Genomic DNA, 22,647 nt, shown 5'->3' with positions numbered 1-22,647 from the left:
GCAAACAAGTTAAGGAGGACTGCAAAGCCCAGCAGACAAAAATATATACGCAGAACACATATATTTAGAAATATGAAAAAGTATAAAAGTAAATATGTATAAAATGTATATTTTAAACAGGAAACAGAATAGGCATTTTACCAAATCCATCAGAATGTTAGTATTTATTTAGCGCTACACCATTATATATCGATTATATGGAGGAATTGGGACCTCCTTCCTCCTGCTGGTGACCCCTTTAGTGATATATAGATCTATATGGAGGAATTGGGACCTCCTTCCTCCTGCTGGTGACACCTCTAGTGATATAAAGATCTATATAGAGGAATCGGGACCTCCTTCCTCCTACTGGTGACCCCTCTAGTGATATAAAGATCTATATAGGGGGAATCGGGACCTCCTTCCTCCTGCCGGTGACCCCTCTAGTGATATAAAGATCTATATAGAGGAATCAGGACCTCCTTCCTCCTGCCGGTGACCCCTTTAGTGATATATAGATCTATATGGAGGAATCAGGACCTCCTTCCTCCCGCCGGTGACCCCTCTAGTGACATAAAGATCTATATAGAGGAATCGGGACCTCCTTCCTCCTGTCGGTGACCCCTCTAGTGATATAAAGATCTATATAGAGGAATCGGGATCTCCTTCCTCCTGCCGGTGACCCCTCTAGTAATATAAAGATCTATATAGAGGAATCAGGACCTGATTCCTCCTGCCGGTGACACCTCTAGTAATATAAAGATCGATATAGAGGAAACGGGATGTCCTTCCTCCCACCGGTGACCCCTCTAGTGATATTGAGATCTATATAGAGGAATTGGGACCTCCTTCCTCCCACCAGTGACCCCTCTATTGATATAAAGTTCTATATAGAAGAATCTGGACCCCCTTCTTCCTGCCGGTGACCCCTCTAGTGATATAAAGATCTATATAGAGGAATCGGGACCTCATTCCTCCTGATGGTGACCCCTCTAGTGATATAAAGTTCTATATAGAAGAATCTGGACCTCCTTCCTCCTGACGGTGACCCCTCTAGTGATATAAAGATCTATATAGAGGAATCAGGACCTCCTTCCTCCTGACGGTGACCCCTCTAGTGATATAAAGATCTATATAGAGGAATCAGGACCTCCTTCCTCCTGCCGGTGACCCCTCTAGTGTTATAAATATTTATATAGAGTAATCAAGACCTCTTTCCTCCCACCTTTGACCCCTCTAGTGATATAAAGATCTATATAGAGGAATCAGGACCTCCTTCCTCCTGCCTGTGACCCCTCTAGTGATATGTAAATCAATATAGAGGAATCAGGACCTCCTTCCTCCTTCTGTGGACCCTTCTAGTGTTATAAAGATCTACAGTTGCAAGAAAAAGTATGTGAACCCCTTGGGATTACATGGAATTTTGCATGAATTGGGCATAAAATGTGCTCTGAACATCATCTAAGTCACAACAATAGAAGAACACAGTCTGCTGAACATAATACTACACAAACATTAGATGTTGCCATGGTTTAATTGCACATAACATGTAAACATTCACAGTGCAGGGAGGAAAAAGTATGTGAGCCCTAGGTTAATGACTTCTCCCAGAGCTAATTGGAGCCAGGAGTGAGCCAACCTTGACTCCAATCAGTGTGATGATATTGGATGTGTTGCTGACAGCTGTCCTGCCCTTAAAAAACACACACCTGTTTTGGGTTTACTGGTTTCAAGAAGCACTGTCTGATGTGAACCATGCCTCGCAGAAAAGAGCTCTCAGAAGACCTACGATCAAGAATTGTTGACTTGCATGAAGCTGGAAAGGGTTACAAAAGTATCTCCAAAAGCCTTGATGTTCATGTGTCCACGGTAAGACAGACTGTCTACAAATGGAGAAAGTTTAGCACTGTTGCTACTCTCCCTAGGCCTGGTCATCCTGTAAAAATGACTGCAAGAGCACAGCGCAGAATGCTGCATGAGGTAAAGAAGAATCCCAGAGTGTCAGCTAAAGACCTACAGAAATCTCTGGCACATGCTAACATTTTTGTTGACACATCTACAATAAGGAAACCATTAAACAAGAATGGAGTACATGGGAGGACACCACGGAGGAAGCCATTGCTGTCCAAAAAGAATATTGCAGCACGTTTGAAGTTTGCAAAAGAGCACCTGGATGTTCCACAGCACTACTGGCAAACTATACTGTGGACAGATGAAACCAAGATTGAGTTGTTTGGGAAGAACACACAACACTATGTGTGGAGAAAAAAAGGCACAGCACACCAACATCAAAACCTCATCCCCACTGTGAAACATGGCGGAGGGAGCATCATGGTTTGGGGCTGCTTTGCTGCCTCAGGGCCTGGACGGATTGTTGTCATTGATGGGAAAATGAATTCCAGAGTTTATCAAGACATTTTGCAGGAAAACGTATGACCATCTGTCCGCCAACTGAAGCTCTGCAGAGGATGGGTGATGCAACAGGACAATGACCCAAAGCATACAAGTAATTCAACAAAAAAATGGCTGCAACAGCACAGAATACGCCTTCTGGAGTGGCCCAGTCAGAGTCCTGACCTCAACCCGATTGAAATGCTGTGGCATGACCTTAAGAGAGTGATTCACACCAGACATCTCAAGAATATTGCTACACTGAAACAGTTTTGTGAAGAGGAGTGGTCCAAAATGACTCCAGATCGTTGTGCAGGTCTGATCTGCAACTACAGGAAATGTTTGGTTGAGGTTATTGCTGCCAAAGGAGGGTCAACCAGTTATTAAGTCCAAAGGTTCACATACTTTTTCCTCCCTGCACTGTGAATGTTTACATGTTATGTGCAATTAAACCATGGCAACATCTAATGTTTGTGTAGTATTATGTTCAGCAGACTGTGTTCTTCTATTGTTGTGACTTAGATGACGTTCAGAGCACATTTTATGCCCAATTCATGCAAAACTCCACGTAATCCCAAGGGGTTCACATACTTTTTCTTGCAACTGTATATAGAGGAATCAGGATTTCTTTCCTCCTGCCGGTGACCCCTCTAGTGATATTAAGATCTATATAGAGGAATCGGGACCTCCTTCCTCCTGCTGGTAACCCCTCTAGTGATATATAGATCTTTGTGGAGGAATCAGGACCTCCTTCCTCTCGCCAGTGACCCCTCTAGTGATATGTAGATCTATATAGAGGAATCAGGACCTCCTTCCTCCCGCCGGTGACCCTCTAGTGATATAACAATCTATATATAGGAATCAGGACCTCATTCCTCCTGACGGGGACCCCTCTATTGATATAAAGATCTATATAGAGGAATCAGGACCTCCTTCCTCCTTCTGTGGACCCATCTAGTGAAAAATAGATTTATATAGAGAAATCAGGACCTCCTTCTGTGATGATTGTGTGCAATAGAGACACGGACGTTGTACATGACAGCCATCTTGTTCGTTCTCAGCCATATTCTCTCCTGTCCTCCCTTTGTCCATGGAATGCATAGCTGTATGTCGAACGGAGGTCAACAGGATCTCTTATCGTAAATAAAACACAGATAGATCATCTCCAGGGCTGTAAACCATTAATTAGTCTGGTTCCAGGGGGTCTGCTGGAAAACCACTTTCCTCTGCCTGATCACAAAACAATAACTCAGTCATGACCTGTTAGGATATAAGAGATAGAGCGTGCCATAAAACGTACATTCCACAAGTCATTTTTCATACAATTCATAAACTTCAGCAGGAACTGGGCACATTAATATGAAGTATATATTCGTATAGATCATTTTAATATGTGTCACACAAGACCTTACATCACTATGTTAGTGCCTACAAGACAGAAGAAGCAGTCTCTTTCCTCCTGGGTGACAAGGGTTTGCCATGTTTGGTATCTTTGCATTTGGAATATAATTCTGAATATTAATCTGTCAGTTGCTAGGATGCTACCTGTACCTATTGGAGGTTATTGACTTTAGTATGAAATTGGAAATGGGTACTAATAGGATGCAGGAGATCCGCTGAGACATAGAAAGGGAAATGGGAGCTAATAAGCTGCAGGAGATCTGCTGAGAAAATGAAAAATTAAATGTGTATGAAATGGATGGATTTGCAGACACTTCCAGAAGATGATGTTCATTATGAGTGGATTGATATATATTTTTATACTTTAGGATGTATTTTTGCATTTTCTTCCCTGGAAGGATCAGGTTTGGTGGGATCTGTCTCATTAGCTATACATTTGTATTTTGTGTTTGTAAAACTTTTCTATATGAGCTACCCCCTCATCACCCCTCTCCCTCGACACAACCCACAGGGACTTCATCACTGCTCAAACTCCCTCCAACCCCATCCCCTCTCACACAGCTACCCCCTCATCACCCCTCGACACAACCCACAGGGACTTCATCACTGCTCAAACTCCCTCCAACCCCGTCCCCTCTCACACAGCTACCCCCTCATCACCCCTCTTCCACAGCCCCACCACTGCTCTGACCTCCACTTCCACCCCACCCAACATTCCTCATATTGAAGCCCTCTCAACACTCCACACCTTCGACCTTACTACCATCGAGCAAGTCTCCAAGGTCCTCTCTGATGCCCACCTCACCACCTGCCCCCTCAACCCTATCCCCTCACAACTCCTACGACCTCCCTCCCCCTCTATCCTACGCTCCTTCACCCACATCTTTAATCTCTCCCTCTCCTCCGGCACTTTCCCCTCCCCTCTGAAGCATGCACACATCACCCCCATACTTAAAAAGCCCTCCCTGGACCCCAATGACCCGAACAACCTCAGACCCATCTCCCTGCTCCCATTCACATCCAAACTCCTTCAGCGCTTAGTCTACACCCACCTAAGCTCTCACCTCAATGACAACAACCTCCTCGATCCCCTACAGTCTGGCTTCCGTCCCCTACACTTCACCGAAACTGCCTTACTCAAACTCTCCAACGACCTGCTAATCGCCAAAGCTAATGGCCACTATTCAGTGCTCCTACTCCTTGACCTCTCTGCGGCCTTCGACACCGTCCACCACTCCCCTTCTTCCTCAAAAAACTACACTCCCTCGGCCTCAGAGATTCTGCTCTCTCCTGGCTCTCATCCTACCTGTCACAACGCTCTTTCAGTGTTACCTATAATGCTACCACCTCCCCCTCACTCCCCCTCTCTGTTGGAGTCCCTCAAGGCTCTGTCCTCGGGCCCCTTCTCTTCTCCATCTACACCTCCTCCCTTGGCCAACTCATACACTCTCACGGCTTCAACTACCACCTCTATGCTGACGACACACAAATCTATCTCTCAACCCCCCACCTCACCCCCTCGGTCTCTGCCCGAATCACACACCTACTGAGCGACATATCAGACTGGATGTCGCTCCACTTCCTTAAACTGAACCTCTCCAAAACCGAGTTTCTTGTCTTCCCCCCAGCCTGGACACCACCTCCCATTGACTTCTCAATCACATCCAACAATGCCACCATCAAACCCGCCCCGCAGGCCAGAGTAGTTGGTGTCATTCTGGACTCCAACCTATTCTTCCAGCCCCAAGTCCAATCATTAAGTAACTCATGCAGACTCCACCTCGCCAAAATTTGCACGTTCCTAACCCCAGAAACCACTAAACAGCTCATCCACTCCCTCATCATATCACGACTCAATTACTGCAACTCCCTCCTCACTGGTCTTCCTCACCGCTGGCTATCCCCGCTTCAGTCGATCCTGAACACGTTTGCCAGACTCATTCACCTTTCCAACCGCTCCGTTTCCGCCACCCTCCTCTGCCAATCCCTCCACTGGCTTCCGATTGCGCAACGTATCAAATTCAAAATCCTAACACTGACGTACAAAGCTGTCCACCATACTGCCCCGAACTACATCACCGACCTAATATCCAAGTACCACCCAACACGCACACTCCAATCCTCACAAGACCTCCTTCTCTCTAGTTCCCTGGTCTCCTCCTCCCATGCCCGCCTCCAGGACTTCTCCAGGGTGTTACCCATCCTCTGGAACTCCCTACCCCAACCCATCAGACTATCACCTACTCTCCTCTCCTTTAGGCGCACCCTGAAAACCCACCTCTTCAGGGAAGCCTACCCCACCCCCTGCTAACTTGCCGATCTCCTCCGCTCTTCCTACCACTCCATCCCCCACAGCTATCTCCTCCTGTACCTCCATCCCCTCCCTCCTAGATTGTAAGCGCGAAAGAGCAGGGCCCTCAAACCCCTCATGTTTTGCATTGTATTGGTATTGTTCTGTCACATGTTCTGTCCCCCTTTGTAATGTACAGCGCTGAGCGAACTATTGGTGCTTTATAAATACTGTAAAAATAATATATGTAATAAGAGATGTTTGTTGAACAGTTGGTTATATAAGAGTTACATTTATTTCTTCTTCCTTTATTCAGTAATGTTTCATCTCCCGTAGTATCCCTGTAAGGTACATAATATACGGGAATGGGGATTATGGGTTGGATCTCGGGGCTGCAGTTCCTCTGAGCTCCACAAGGTGGGGATCTCACTTCTACCCAGACAGGAAGTCTCTCTGGAATGCAGACAGGAAGTGATGTCAGGCACAGACAGGAAGTGATGTCAGGGACAGACAGAAAGTTCCAGATGAGAGTTGAGGTAGGAAGAAGTATAGAGGAGACGTTGGTGAAAGTGGCAGCAGAGGAGGTAATAAGATGTTATTTCCTATTTACAACAAATGTATATAAATCTGAGGCTCTTTTAGGAATGTTTTCGGCTTTAAAAAAATGAAAGGGGCTTTATAGCAACTTAAATGTGTAATATGTGTAACATTGTTCTGTTTATCTCCTCCTCCCCTCCCCCGCCTGTCTCCAGCACCGCACCCGGGGACTAGCAGGGAGGGGAGAGACTTTGCAGTGTAATGAGAACCGATTGGCTGCTCCTCAGGAAAGGGAAGTGTCCAGCTTATCCTTTCTCCCTTTCACTCCCAGAGCCATTTTTTGCACACATTAAAAAAATCATTTTATCCTGAAGATGACACAAAACCCCCAAACTATCGATTTTCTGAAAGTAGAGACTTTAGAGAATAAAATAGTGGCAGTTCTAATTTTTTATGTCACAAAATATTATCACAAAGTCTAGGAAATGCCAAATTTCAGTAAAAAATACACTTAAGCTGATTTCAGGGCACAAAAAGCAATAAATGACCCATTTATGTGTAATAATATAAAAGCCGAGGTTGCAGCGAGTAAATAGATATCCAACATGTCAAACCTTAAGTTGTGTGTGCTGAAATGGTGACAACCTTTAGTCCCCGGTATTATCTATAGGGGACACATTTATAGCCCCTTCTAGGTCATCAGTATAGAGTACGGAGGAGGTCTGCTCCTAGAATTATCCTCTCATTCTGGTGTGACCGGCGATATGTAACGTGTATCACAATCAATGTTATCACGTGTAGGCCCTCCAGCGTGTGCTCTTATGTTTGGGTGCGCATATATGTGGGGTGGGGGAGCCTCAACATGTTTTAAGGGGAGGAGTTATGTACTTGGGTGTAACTTTAATTCTTTACAATTAAAAAAAACATTTTTACTTAAGGGGACAAAGTCCTCTATGTGATGACTTTTGATGACAGGTTCTCTTTATTGAGACATCCAGGGTCTAAAAGACCCCCAATGTTCCCCTGTACTCCATTGGATGTAATGTAGAGCACATCGCACCGCATTACATTCTTTGCTGGCCTCGATGGTCGGGAAATCTGTCATAACGTCACTTCTGGGTCAGGACAAGAAGGGAGTGAACATGTCCGCTCTCCTCCGCCCCCTCTACCCTCCGACACCCGCTGACCCGGACCCACAGATGGGCAAGCAGAGCCGGGGAAGCATAGTAGGTACAGGAGAGGTTCACACACACGGGGTGGCAGAGGCTGGCACCTGAAAGGAGAGCCCTGCGGCTTGCCCTCAGCAGGGATAAAGATTAAACACAATACTTGCCCGGCCCCCAGAACTACATGTCCCGGGCGTCGGGCGATGTAAAGTGACCATCCCTGCATGATGAGCCGACATTGACCTCACAGCACTGCCTCAGAGCAAACTAGTCATAGGAAGGATCAGATTTATCATTCCTTGTCTGCAGATCTAAAACTCATCAAAACCAGTTCAGAGACCAAACAAACCCAACAGAGAAAAGGGGCCCCGGACCTCAAAATTGTAGTAAACACTAAACAGTCCAAGCTAAATGTCTTCCCATGGGGGGAGTAGTTCTTCAATGTCCAGCAACCCTCCTATTCCCCCCTCACATCCACATCCTATTATTGTGTGACCAATACCATCCAAATCATTCTTACTTTCATTTCCCAAAGTTATCCGTCTACAAGGAGACCTGTATAGATCACATGATGGCACCAATGAGGATGGAGGAGGACCGGAGTCACATGACTGAGAAGATACTAAACCTCACCCTGGAGATCATCTACCTGCTGACCGGAGAGGTGAGGAGGATTCTGGGAGGTCACATGACATCACTCTGATCTGTATTAATAAAACACAGACCTGACCAGAGAGGTGAGGAGGATTCTGGGAGGTCACATGACATCACTCTTATCTCTATTAATAAAACACAGACCTGACCGGAGAGGTGAGGAGGATTCTGGGAGGTCACATGACATCACTCTCATCTCTATTAATAAGACACAGACCTGACTGGAGAGGTGAGGAGGATTCTGGGAGGTCACATGACATCACTCTTATCTCTATTAATAAAACACAGACCTGATTGGAGAGGTGAGGATTCTGGGAGGTCACATGACGTCACTCTCATCTCTATTAATAAAACACAGACCTGACCGGAGAGGTGAGGAGGATTCTGGGAGGTCACATGACATCACTCTTGTCTATTCTGGTCAATAGACCATTTTATTTTTGCACACATTTAGATGATGTCAGGTGGTTGATATTGTTTTATTTTTCTCCTGATCTGTAGGATTATGTTGTAAAGAAGAAGTCTAGTGGGGAGCCAATCTCAGGAGGATGGAGCAGAACCCAGAGCCTCACCATGGTGCCTCCATCTCATTCTCTGATACCTGAGAGGGAGAAAGAGCAGAAGATTCTGGAACTGACCACCATGATGGTCCATCAGCTGACAGGAGAGGTGAGCGGTGCCGGGAATTCTGGGACATTCTCCAGTAACAGACAAGGGATGTGTCTGGATGGTGACTGTATCATTGTGTGTGTCAGGTTCCTATAAGGTGTCAGGGTGTCACTGTCTATTTCTCCATGGAGGAGTGGGAGTATTTAGAAGGACACAAGGACCTCTACAAGGACGTCATGATGGACAATCAGCAGACTTTGGGTTTTGTGAAGATTGTAAGGAAGGAATTTTCCCAGAATGAGACGATATTGAAGCTCACCCTGGAGATCCTCAGCCTGCTGACTGGAGAGGTGAGTGTAATGAAGGGGTTAAATCTGACTCGGCTGTACACTGGGGGGTATTCAGAGTCACTTGAAGTCTTCTGATGTTCTGTAATCAATAACGACATCCACACAAGTACTATGAATACATAAAGTGTCCGGACTCTATGAGATTTGGTTATAGCACAAGATGGCGGCATTGGTTATAGAAGAGAACAATCTCAGCTTTAGTCCAATCAGAGAGACCCATGATTACCAGCATGCCACGCCCACTGACCACTAAATCCATGGGTGACATTTCCTGGTGGGTCAGTGAGCCTTACTAGTAAACCATTAGTGACTCTATTATATGACTTCTAGAAGGAGCTATAAATCTGACCCCATTGTCATCATATCATTGGATGGAGATGTCTGTCCTTTGCTGAGTCGGCACATTGTGGCCAATCCCTGGAGAATAAATCTAGAGCTGACCATAGAAGTGAGGGATTATGGGAGAGTGAGATTTATCTTTGTATCACACAGAACTGTACAGGAGTCATGAAGAAATCTACCGACAATGACACCAGAAGGAGATCTCATCGTATGACCACAAGATCCTCGAGAATCCAGAATCCCATCACCATCCCCCCACCTCCATCCCTGATCCCTACAAGACAGAAGACACAGAAGATTCTAGAAGTCACCAAGAAGATGATGGAGCTGCTGACAGGAGAGGTGAGCGGTGCCGGGAATTCTGGGACATTCTCCAGTAACAGACAAGGGATGTGTCTGGATGGTGACTGTATCATTGTGTGTGTCAGGTTCCTATAAGGTGTCAGGGTGTCACTGTCTATTTCTCCATGGAGGAGTGGGAGTATTTAGAAGGACACAAGGATCTCTACAAGGACGTCATGATGGACAATCAGCCGCCCCTCACATCACCGGGTAAGAGGAGACTTTATTGTAAAGGAGAGAGCAGTACGGAGGATCCACCTAGATCCCCCATCATCTGATAAACACATAGAAACAATGGATTCAGTCAGTGTGTGTGTTTCCTACAGATGGATCCAGTCATGGGAACCCACCAGAGAGATGTCCCCGTCCTCTGTATTCCCGGGATTCCACACAGGAAGGTCACACCATCCCTCATTGTTGCAAGGTTGGTGGGATGGAGCATCTAGAACATGGACTTGTGGAGATGATATGTGGAAGCGTATGTGACCTTATATTTTACAGATGATATTTTCTCTCATTTCCTTGATTTAGAGTGGAGATCCAATCGATATAGAATTTGAGGTGAAAGCAGAAGAAGAAGAGGCGTATGTGAGGGATGATCAGCAGTCTATGGAGGAGGATGGAATAACGGGGACATTTATAGAGGAGGACACTCCTACAGAGATCAGCACAGGTGGGTCATGAACACTAAATCCATTCCTCCACCCATACTGCTCACTGATTGGTCCAGAGTAGGGCGGGGACTGGGTGATATCAGCCTGTAATCCCCTGGTCACTTTCCTGAGCTGTGTTCCCCGTCCTGTATTCCTGGATTTCTCTCGGATAATCTTCCTTCTCTGTGCTGCAGACACAATTTATGTATCTAGACTGGATTTATGGAGGTTCTGGGGTTCAGCTGGAAGCTAAATATTAATTCATTGCCTCTGCTCAACGTAGACACCTGTCAGAGCCTAGACTTGAACCCAGGACGTCTACTGTGTGTGGTAGTAACTCTTCTCACTGAGCTACCTGATATAATGGACGGCACTTTGCTTAATCCATTGCTGTGTTTTCTGCTGAACCTTGAACTCTTTGCTCCTCCCATGAACTTCCTGATTTAAGCCATTTCTCTGCACTTCCTGGTTGGCAGATTATTGTGCCTTCTCCATCCAATATCTTGCCCTTGTCTCTCCTGCTACCTTCTGTACCTTCACTACTGACCTGGAACCACTTGTTACTGACCCTTGGCTTGTTTATTGACTACTACTACTGTGACCTGGTACTAACATGCAGCAAAACCCATACCCACCATCTGGAGCTCTGGTGATAATGGTTAGTGCTTAGACCCCGCACCTCAGGTGAGCCCATGTCATCTGTCAGGGTGACCTGCCTGTATACCTATCCTGTTGGTTGGTCTTCTGCTATAAATACTGGTCTCTGAGCCTGAGCTCTGACCAGCACAGAAAAATCTGACCCAAACATGGAGGCCGCTATAGCCTACCAAGAAAAATGTTCCAAACTGGAAAGTGTAGTAAAGGGGCAACAGGAGAAAATCCATGACTGCAAAGACGATTGCTGGGCTTATGTTCCCGTGATGTTGCTAACACAGGCATGCCTCTGTGATGATGAGTGATAGAGGGGGTGGGGACCCTCGTCCTATAATCCCCTCATCACTGTCCCTCCTATAAAAGACAGTTCTGGTTGTTTCCTCACTCTCTGACTAAGGTCCATGAATAAAGAAATGACCTGGTAGGAGATCAGAGGAGCCATTTCCTAGTTCCCTTGAGGGTGGAATTGTAAGCTCCTCAGAGACCAAGCTGCCTGATGTGGGCGGAGTCCTGGTTTGGGGGAACCAATCAGCTCCTGTCTAGTAATCCTCTTTGTCTTTGTATTTTAGTCCATGGCCGGGAGATGAGGAAAACCTCCGAGGATTGTCTCACTTTGTCTCCAGACTGGAAAGTAGAAGATGAGGACATCACACAGTATAGTCCAGGAGAAAACCCGGCTCCCTCCAATGTCCATCCAGCACCACCCAGTGTAGATGGACCATCGGATTCCTCGTATCCTGGGGAACCTCAAACTGTGCGGGACCGGGCCGGCCTTCCAACAGAGAAGAGGTTCTCCTGTACTGAGTGTGGGAAGGGTTTCTGTTCTAAATCCAAACTTAATGTGCATAAAAGATCTCACACGGGGGAGAAGCCGTATTCCTGTCCTGAGTGCGGGAAATGTTTTTCAAGGAAGTCCCATCTTTACAGACATCAGAGATCTCACACGGGGGAGAAGCCGTATTCCTGTCCTGAGTGTGGGAAATGTTTTTCAAGGAAGTCCCTTCTTTACAGACATCAGAGATCTCACACGGGAGAGAAGCCGTATTCCTGTCCTGAGTGCGGGAAATGTTTTTCACAGAAGTCCAGTTTTTACACACATCAGAGAACTCACACGGGGAAGAAGCCGTATTCCTGTCCTGAGTGCGGGAAATGTTTTTCAAGGAAGTCCCATCTTTACACACATCAGAGATCTCACACAGGAGAAAAGCTGCATTCCTGTCCTGAGTGTGGGAAAAGTTTTTCACAGAAGTCCAGTCTTTACACACATCAGAGATCTCACACGGGAGATAAGCCGTATTCCTGTCCTGAGTGTGGGAAAAGTTTTTCACAGAAGTCCAGTCTTTACACACATCAGAGATCTCACACGGGGGAGAAGCCACATTCCTGTCATGTGTGTGGGAAATGTTTTTCAGAGAAGCCCAGTCTTTACACACATCAAAGATCTCACACTGGGGAGAAGCCATATTCCTGTCCTGAGTGTGGAAAGTGTTTTTCAGATAAGTCCAGTCTTTACACACATCAGAGATCTCACACGGGGGAGAAGCCATATTCCTGTCCTGAGTGTGGAAAATGTTTTTCACATAAGTCTAATCTTTACAGACATCAGAGATCTCACACGGGGGAGAAGCCGTATTCTTGTCCTGAGTGCGGGAAATGTTTTTCAGTGAAGTCCCATCTTTACACACATCAGAGATCTCACACAGGAGAGAAGCCTTATTCCTGTCCTGAGTGTGGGAAATGTTTTACAAAGACTTCCAATCTTTACACACACCAGCGATCTCACACAGGGGAGAAGCCGTATTGCTGTCCTGAGTGCGGGAAATGTTTTTCACAGAAGTCCAGTCTTCATAAACATCAAAGATCTCACATGGGAGAGAAGCAAGTTTCCTGTCCTGAGTGAGGGAAATGTTCCTCACTGAAGTCCTTTCTTGCTGTACATCAGGGATCCCACACAACCCTGGAGGTGTATTAGTGCCTTGAGTGCGGGAAATGTCTTCTAGATGAATGTTGCTGGACATCCCAGCTCTCGTGGGGAAGAAGCACACCCTGATATACACCTCAGATATACTCCATGGCTGATCTTCATCATGGAAGAAACAGTTCATAAGGAGATCAGAGGTCACCAAAGACATGGATGAAGTGTGGGACTGGGTTGACCATTGATGGCAGGAGAAGAATAAAAATGGAGTCCTGACCTGTGATTGGCTGAGTACATTTTGTGGTGGGAGATTTCACAAACACTTAGAGGTTTGTTTTAAAAATAAATATTTCTACCTCCTGTATACCGGACACTTCCCCCCCTTCCTGCCCAGGCCGACTGGTAACTATCAGCGCTCTCACACTTTGAATGACAATTACACAGTCATGCAACATTGTACCCAAATTATATTTTTGTAATTTTTTCACACAAATAGATACTTATTTTGGTGGTATTAAACACCACTTTTTACCATTTTTTCTTGTTTCTTGTTTTTACAAATAAATGGTCTTTCCTTATAAATGTAGACAAAGGTGTATTCTGCGCCATTTCTTGGGTACAATAACCCCAATCAGTGTCTATGATTCAGTGTGTAGGAGAGTTATAGAGTCTACAAACTATGGGATAGATGTCTGAAAATCCATCATGTCTGATGACGGCAGATCTCATTTCTGAGGACCAAAAACACCAGAACGGTACAAATTGTCAGAACTTTATCTGTCAGGAAATAATCCGTATACAATTCATGGAAACAGGCGGGATCTGGAATGAAGGAGATTCCCTACTAATTCTCACAAAGTAACCGACATCCCAGTTCTGTATTTGTGATAATTGGAAGACAAAATAAAACGCAATAATGTGCAAAAATATATATTTATTAATAATATAAATCAGTACAAAATGGGGATGAAATATAATAGGTGATGATAAATAATAAACAATACAAGATAACAGTACAATGATCTAATCCACAATAATGGGGAGAAATACAAGCCAGCAATTACTGCCAAATATTAATGAATTACATCCAACTGTCTGGAAATGTCGTGTAAGAAATCAGTAACTCAGCAACATGTGACAACAGATATACAAATCCCCCCCGTGATCTCTCTACACCCAGATATTCAACGCTCAACGTGTACCTTGCCATGACTTGATCTGGAATCCCATACACAGGCCAATCCAATCCGCTTACAATCTGAGATGAAGATGTAATGTTACATGAAGTAGTCTGCCTTGTCATATATATACTGTATACATCCGGATAAACCATTTTGAGTCTAGACCTACTAGCCAGGCACAATCCTTACTCTCCACCAGTTGCCCCACCCAACCTTGCCCAGGTCCACCTCCAACCCCACCCCCAGCCCATCCCCCAACCCTGTCCCTAGCCCTGCCCCCAACCACACCCCCTTAAAGCTTATGAAATTACATTTTTCTTTAGAATAAAGAGTCCAAAATATAAAAAAACTGCAATTATAACTTTATTATGTCAATTTAAACATCACAGCAATAGCTTAATAGCAATCGGGTGCAATCAAAACATCAAGTTTTACAGCTTTAAACCTGCAGTGAACATTTTGTATTTCTTTTGTTTATCTCCTGCATCTTCAGTAACTGCAGTAAAGTCTCTTTTAAAAGATGTAAGTTTAGTTTATAGAAGTATAGCATAAGAAAAAGTGCTTATTTTGATGCCAAAAAACATGGAATAATAATTACTGTAAACATGTTGTATTTTTTATCTCCAGCAGAGACCTTAGAGAAGTGCGGCATTAAGAAAAAAGAAAAAGTGCCTCTTTTGATGGCCAAAAAACATAAATAACAATAGTAAACATTTTGCATTTTTTATCTCCAGCATCTTATTAAAAGAGAGCTTAGAGAAGTAGTGCATTAAGAAAAAACAAAGAAGTGCTTATTTAGATGCCAAAAAACAGGGCATAACAATAGTAACCATTGTAACATAGAGCAGCCATGGATTGTGTTGTACAGCAGGACCAAGACTTGTGTAATACCCTTTTTCTGATGCAAAATACCACTTCAGTGGCTGTGTGTGGATTGCATTCTATTCAATTAAGAAAAAAAAAACACCAAAAAAATGATTATTTGGATGCCAAAAAGCAGTAGGAAGCCAGTTTCACATCAAGATTTGCTATGGTTTTCATTGTACAGCAGGACCAAGACTTGTGTAACGTCCCCTTTCTGATACAAAATACCACTCCAATGGCTGTGTGTGGATTGTAATCTTTTAGTGGTGGTCCATTAACAGCAATCATCAGAAGATCATCCAAAGTCTCCCGTGTCAGTGATGAACGATAGACCGTCTTTATTCTGATTTGGTAGCTATAGCCACGTTCACATGAGGCGGTTGTTGGGGGAAGTACGGCACAGAAGTTGACCAGAGGGAGTATGTTGCTGAATCTTTCTTTCTGCTGATTCAGTCTTTTCAGAGTCTCAATAAAAGAGTCCATTTTGAATGGAGAGTTTGAGGTCAGCCCACTCTGCTTCTAACAGCTCAATTTTGTCTTCAAACTGATTATCAAAAACATGTTTTGCAATTCTGTGCAACGCAGTCCATCCAAAGTTGGGGATGTGAGCTTTGTCTGGCCAAGACACGCTGTTCAATATATGGACAGATTGTACAATATCTGAGGAGAACGAGGAAAGCCTCAAAATGAAATCTCTTTCTGCTTTGCCCAATACAGATTGGTGTATAGACTGAAATTCTGTCACCACCTTGAAGGTTGGTCAGCTGCAGTCCATGTCGTTTTCCATCTTCTGTAAACTTACTAAGAAATTCAAGTTTGTTTTTTCCTTTCCCATCAGAAAGATCCTGAAGAGTTTTAACTGCTTGTTCTAGTTTGTTTTTTACCTGACAGATCATAAGTTCCTTGTTCTGAAGACTCTCTGACAAAGGTTTCAGCTTGCTAGAAAAATCGAATAGGAAATGCAAAAGTTTCACAAACGTCATCTGTTTCAGGTCTTTCAGGATGCCTTTAACTTTAGCAGTCACATGATCCCTCAGATGATATCTGCTCAGAATGGCTCCCTACTGTCTTCCAGTGTTGCAGAAAAGCACACAAGGCCTCGACTTTGCTGCATAACCAGCGCACTGTGTGTACATCTTTCATTTTCAAGATTTCCTCAAAGTGTCTGCGAGATCTTTACTGGTTGGCAACCCTCCTTGATCCACGTTACAAGGGTCAAGGTGCAGAGCTCATCCAGTCTTCCCAGAGGGAGCAGAGGATGAAACATCCTGAGGATGCCTTGAAATTGTGTAACACCTTTCCAGACACTGGGAGGTCACCATTTCCTGGACAACGTGTTTCTGAGGCTTCATTCTGTCAAAGGAAGAGCGGTGGAGAAGGCGGTCAGCTGACCGATTAAACAGTTCTTTAGTTATCAGCACTCGGGGCTGTTAGGTTTAAGCACCCATCGGCAGGGTCTGCATCATATGGTGCAGGATTATCTAGGGGCAAGAGTAGACTTGGAGACCTTTCCAACTGATCATCCACTGGGTTACTGGGTCTTGAGGATGGATCACTGGCCAGAACTTGCTCAATATGCCATCAAGGTACTGACCTGTCCTGCATCCAGCGTGCTTTCTGAACGGACATTCAGTGCTGCTGGAGGTTTTGTGACGGATAAGAGTGCGTCACTCCGCTGACCAGCTGGCATTTATCAACAAGAATCAATCCTGGATAATTTTTCTATAATTTTTAACAGTTCTCAACTGCAGGGCCCATGACTGCACCCAGCAATAGTAACTGTGAGGGGACACAGTGTTCAGGCACCATCAACACTGAAGGCCACATTTTTCTACACCTGTATGAGAGGTGCATTACATATAATTAGACATTTTAGAGCCGGGTCCAATCCTGCACTTGTCAAGAATAACTCTGAAGGGTTACGGTGTCAGTCCTGCTGTAGCAGGTTCTATACATTGTACAGATGTGCAACTTTGCGGGTAGTTTAAGGGACCCCCAGGCATGATATTTAAATTAATATTTTTTTTTTTACTTTAAGCAATGAGAAATGACTGCCCCTTTAAAAACTGTACTATTAGAATTTTTTTTCCACTGATTCATGTCCATCAGGGCAGATCCCGAGTCCCCATACCACTTTTATTGCTAACACCTAGCATATCATCCTTCTAAATGGGCATTTTTGAATTTTCAAGTTTGAGTCCCATAGGTTCGATGTTGGCTGCGAACTTTTGGTCTGTTCAAATGTTCTACCATGAACTGAACCGGGGGGTGTTCAGCCCATCACTAGTGATACACTAGAAGTGCAGAGAGAGAGCACACAGAGCAGATCACACAAAACCCGACATACGGGAGTATATTGGGGAATGTGAGGACACAGTATGGATAACAAGACAAAGCACAACAAAATAGTCCACCAGATAGCAATGTAATACCACATAGATAGTCCATGTAGGATGGCCAAGCAAAATGGAGAACCAGTACACCAGGCCACCGGACGGTATGGCAAGGGGAATGTACCCAGCCCACAGGGTGAATACAGCATAGCAGTGGTTAAGTCCAGCACACTAGGCAGGGATCTACGCGGACCAGGGTAGGATGTAGCAAGGGTCAAATCCAGCTGATACAGCAGGGATCCGGGCAGACAAGTGGTTGAGTCCAGCAAAGGGTAGGGATCTGGGAAGACATGTGGTTGAGTCCAGCACAGGGCAGGAATCTGGGCAGACAAGTGGTTGAGTCCAGCACAGGGCAGGGATCCGGGCAGACAAGTGGTTGAGTCCAGCACAGGGCAGGGATCCGGGCAGACAAGTGGTTGAGTCCAGCACAGGGCAGGGATCTGGGCAGACAAGTGGTTGAGTCCAGCACAGGGCAGGGATCCGGGCAGACAAGTGGTTGAGTCCAGCACAGGGCAGGGATCCGGGCAGACAAGTGGTTGAGTCCAGCACAGGGCAGCGATCTGGACAGACAAGGGACTAAGTCAGCACAGTATAGGGAACTGGACAGACAAGTGGGGTGATTCAAGCACAGGGCAGAGACCAGGGCAGCATGGTATGGCACATCAAGGGTATAGACTGGCAAACTGCAGCAATCAGATCCAGCAGCCACTTAGTCCAGAGTCCAGACACTATGAGGGATGAGAAGCAATAGACACAACATAGGTTCAGGGACTCACCAGTCAACAGAAGTCCAGGCAGCTTGGCAGGGAACAGGAGGTCTGGTGGGCAGAGGTTCTTCATATGCACATCACGGGTCCTCAGAAGGCTGTGTCCTGCCGCAGCATTTGGGCCACACAGACAGAAGTTGCCAGAAGATCAGAGAGTAGAGCAGAGTCCCAGTGTCCAGGAAGCTATCTGTCTCAGCAATTCTGTGCACCAGGTAACCTCTTTCTAGGAAGACATGCAGCCCTCAGTCCGGTGTGTCCATCACAGAAGTAATCTCAGAAACGTCTGACCCTTTCTGCCAGCATAGGGTTATTATATTGTCCTTTGAATTCAGCCAAGCCTTAAGCATCCAAACCTGCTGCTGACACATCTGGATTTATCCAGCTACAGGACACAATGCTGTCTGTGCTTCAACAAACAACACAAAAAAATATTTGTGCCCTTTGTTACAACCCCTGCCCCTTCCAAACATGTACCAGCAAGAGGCCTCAACATGCCTCTGCAAGGTACATGTCCCAGTTCAGCAGCAAAACTACAAAAGTATCCATGGGATGGCTTTTCATCTGAGGGCCACATGGTTATTAAAGCTCTTTCCAGCAGGACATCACTTTGGGGTATGGAAGCGGTTGGCTTAGGGACACACTTGTGCTGGGAGGATAATTTGATCCACTAACATTATCTCTACAGAGAGACTCTGCTTTGGCTGCGGACAAACCGGTCACTGCCAGGCCAGCTGCCCTGTTAGAAAAAGACTCTCAGGTCCACCTCTCCCAAGCTGGTGCACTATGTGGATATGTACCAAGCTTCTGAAGAAATGCCACTCCAACCCCAGCCCTCTGGTCACCCTTGGACCACCCATGCTACGGATATGGACAACCCAGGCATCTCCAGGCTAGATGCCCAAGGAACTTCCACCCTCCCCAGCCTCAAAACACCTGCCCTGATCCCAGTGTAACTCTGGTGCCAGAAGGAAAGAGCCTTTCACCATCTTAAAGTGAATTGATGCTTCCAACAACAACTGGTGCCCTTCTAGGAGTTTATGGAGTCCAGCCACTTACCCCAAGGTAAGGCAGCAGCAGTTACAGGAGCTCTGCATAGATGTACAAAAAGTCCTTAGATTCTGTGATACAGGTGCTTTCCTGACCATCATTGATCCCTGTGAGGTGAATTCTACAGGGAATTTCTTCTGTTGGGGTAATGGCAGGACTTTCTTTTGACATTCTCCAAAGGAATGACCTGTGAGAATTTAATAGTCTGTTTCTAAGGAGTGTGACCCAGAGCGCTAGGAGTAGAACACAAATCTGGGACAGGCGTGATGCAAGATGCAAATTCATCAAGGATCTACCCTGTTAACTATGTAAAGGTTCAGGTCAATCCCACCAACACCCCAAGATTTAGGGGAGGATCTCTTGGTTTGGAAAACAGGTGGAGACATAAAGGAAGCGCACCCCAGACTTGATGCTGTAGATGAAGACAGCGAGGTCACATGCAGGCTAATTGTTCTAAGAGTTGTAGGGAGAGGTCCAACTTTACAGTCACGGCTGGAACACATCTCACAGCCGTCCTTCTGGGATGTCCGGAGTGCACTCCACTAGGTAAATGATAAGCCGACTTTGGCGTGCATGTGCGATAGCCCGTCGGAGGCCCATCTCCATGACTACTCCATCGTGCCGTCTCCTCACTGCGCATGTGCGATAGCCCATCTCCATGACTACTCCATCGTGCCGTCTCCTCACTGCGCATGTGCGATAGCCCGTCGGAGGCCCATCTCCATGACTACTCCAGCCTGCCGTCTCCTCACTGCACATGTACGATAGCCCATTGGAGGCCCATCCCCATGACTACTCCATCGTGCCGTCTCCTCACTGCACATGTGCGATAGCCCGTTGGAGGCCCATTACCATGACTACTCCAGCGTGCCGTCACCTCACTGCGCATGTGCGATAGCCCGTCGGAGGCCCGTCTCCATGACTACTCCAGCGTGCCGCCGCCTCACTGCGTGTATGCGATAGCCCATCGGAGGCCCATCTCCATGACTACTCCAGCGTGCCACCGCCTCATTGCTCATGCGCCCCCACAGCCACGCACCTATTGGCGTGCATTCCAATTCACCTCCAGAAGCCATATTTGGCAATGGCAGCACTTGATCTCCCTCTGCTGCCAGTATAGTAACACTACTCATGAATACTCCATACATCTAAAGACAACGATCTGCCCAATGACCCCACTGACAGCCCACACAAAGCAAGGACATTCTGGCTGCCATTGAAATGTATGTGTATACCTACTTTGTGTTCACATTTATCTCCATGGAAAGAAGCCAACAATTGAGGACCAGCAGGCTTTTATCCAAAGGAATTATGGATTCAATTCATTCATTTTTCCTTTTTATACATTCTGCTGATCCAACAATATTATCCCCATGAACCCCAATGCAGCATTCCCAATATGTCATTATTTATTATATGGGGATATATATATATACACAGACTATATGACCTCCTCATGTATATATTACACTGCCCTGCGTTTCTTACAGCTTTAATGCCGGTGAATGTTTCTAATGTCTCTTACTATACCTCTTGATGTGTAATGTATTGTTGCTTGTGTGAGCATGTTGTGATGTCACCTTTGTCCCGCCTCCTTTTCCATGACTGCCCAACCCAAGTGGGAGGGTCCAACCTCTGTCCCAGGGTATATATAGAAGAGGGCTGTCATTGCCAAGTCAGCTCTGATGAAGAAGGGACTCGAAACGCGTCAGCCTGACTCTGAGAACCTTCCCTCGTGTTTAGACTCGGCTGGTCTCTGATTGGTCAAGTCTCACTAAGGACTTTACACGCTTGTTATACTTCTCTGTTTGTGAGGATATTTTCACATCCAATAAAATCACATTTTACTGAGGTAATGCACAAGGTTGGTGCGCTTTTTGTTTCACTTTCCAGTATTGGTGGGACTTCCCCAGCCTTGTTTAGAGCCGCACAACCTTTGATGCCTTGGTGGGGAATTTCTTCAAGTTCCGGGTCCATCTATCCACCCTTGTTCTGGGCCATAGAGGGCAGGAGGGGTTGTTTTGTGTTTACACCGGCAGTACCAGTACTCCAGTCACTTTCCGGGTTGTTACCACCCCCCATTATTATCACTGTCCCAGCCCTTGCAGTCCTTTCCATCTGTGGGAGGAGCTGAGTCTCCACCTCCTCATTAACACTGGGAGGCCTATAGCAAACTCCAATGATGACCTTTGTAGTACCGCCCCCCATGTGCAGTTCCACCCGTAATACTTCAGCCTCATCACACTCTCCATCAACTAGGTCCTCTTTCACACTCGCTCTGAGATCACTTCTCACATAGAGACAGACACCACCACCTTTCCTATTTCCCCCGTCTCTCCGAAAGAGAACCTAGCCAGGAATATGAATGGCCCAGTCATGTGAGGAATGAAGCCAAGATTCAGCAATACCAATTCAATCCTAGTTCTCTTCATGCACCAAACCTTCCAACTCACCTATTGTGCTGGGCACACTTCTGGCATTGGGGAACAAACACTTTCATTCACTGACACCTTGTTCATTCACCGCCACCTTGTTCATTCACCGACACCTTGTACATTCACGGACAACTTGTCCATTCACTGACACCTTGTTCACACGGATTTTGTGTATTTTTTATTTTCATACAAATGGTACCAATTCCACTGGTTGTAACACCAACAAGTACTGACCCCGTCTGATCTGTCTACCCCGTTAAAACTGAATTCTCCCTCCCCCCTCCATCCTAGTTTATATACTCATCCAGCCTTCCCATAAACCCCTCCCCCAGCACAGCAGACCCCCTTCCATTTATATGCAGACCATCTCTAGCATATACAGTGAAGGAAATGCGTATTTGCTCCCCTGCTGATGCTGAATGTTCGCCCCTCACACAGAACTGATCGGTCTAACAATGGAATGTTCGGTGTAACACTGAGAGACAGAATACAACAACAAATTCAGCAGAAATGCGTCTAACAAATGATGACTGATCTGCATGTTCATGAGGGAAAGAAGGATTTGATCCCCTTCGCAAAACATGACTTAGTACTTGGTGGCCAATCCCTTGTTGGCAATCAGGTCAGATGTATCCTGGAGTTGGCCCCCAGGTTCGCACACATCTCAGAAGGGA

The 22,647-nt window shown here is 45.8% G+C and overlaps 1 protein-coding gene across 1 annotated transcript in view; it reads left to right on the top strand.

Moving 5' to 3' along the window:
• Positions 1 to 13,820, top strand: part of LOC149461829 (uncharacterized) — a 65,773-nt gene extending 51,953 nt beyond the window's left edge. The window contains exon 3 of the mRNA XM_089677694.1: positions 11,943 to 13,820. Within this exon, the coding sequence (XP_089533820.1) occupies positions 11,943 to 13,268 (1,326 nt within the window). The 3' untranslated portion in view covers positions 13,269 to 13,820. The remainder of the gene's footprint in view (positions 1 to 11,942) is intronic.
• The last annotated feature ends 8,827 nt before the right edge of the window (positions 13,821 to 22,647 follow it).

Source organism: Staurois parvus, unplaced genomic scaffold, assembly GCF_062004578.1.
Source record: "Staurois parvus isolate SC_StPar_1 unplaced genomic scaffold, SC_StPar_1.0 ptg000191l, whole genome shotgun sequence".
Classification (NCBI taxonomy): Eukaryota; Metazoa; Chordata; class Amphibia; order Anura; family Ranidae; genus Staurois; species Staurois parvus.
Note: the sequence above shows the minus strand (reverse complement) of the source record. Positions and strands in the feature narration are given on the sequence as shown.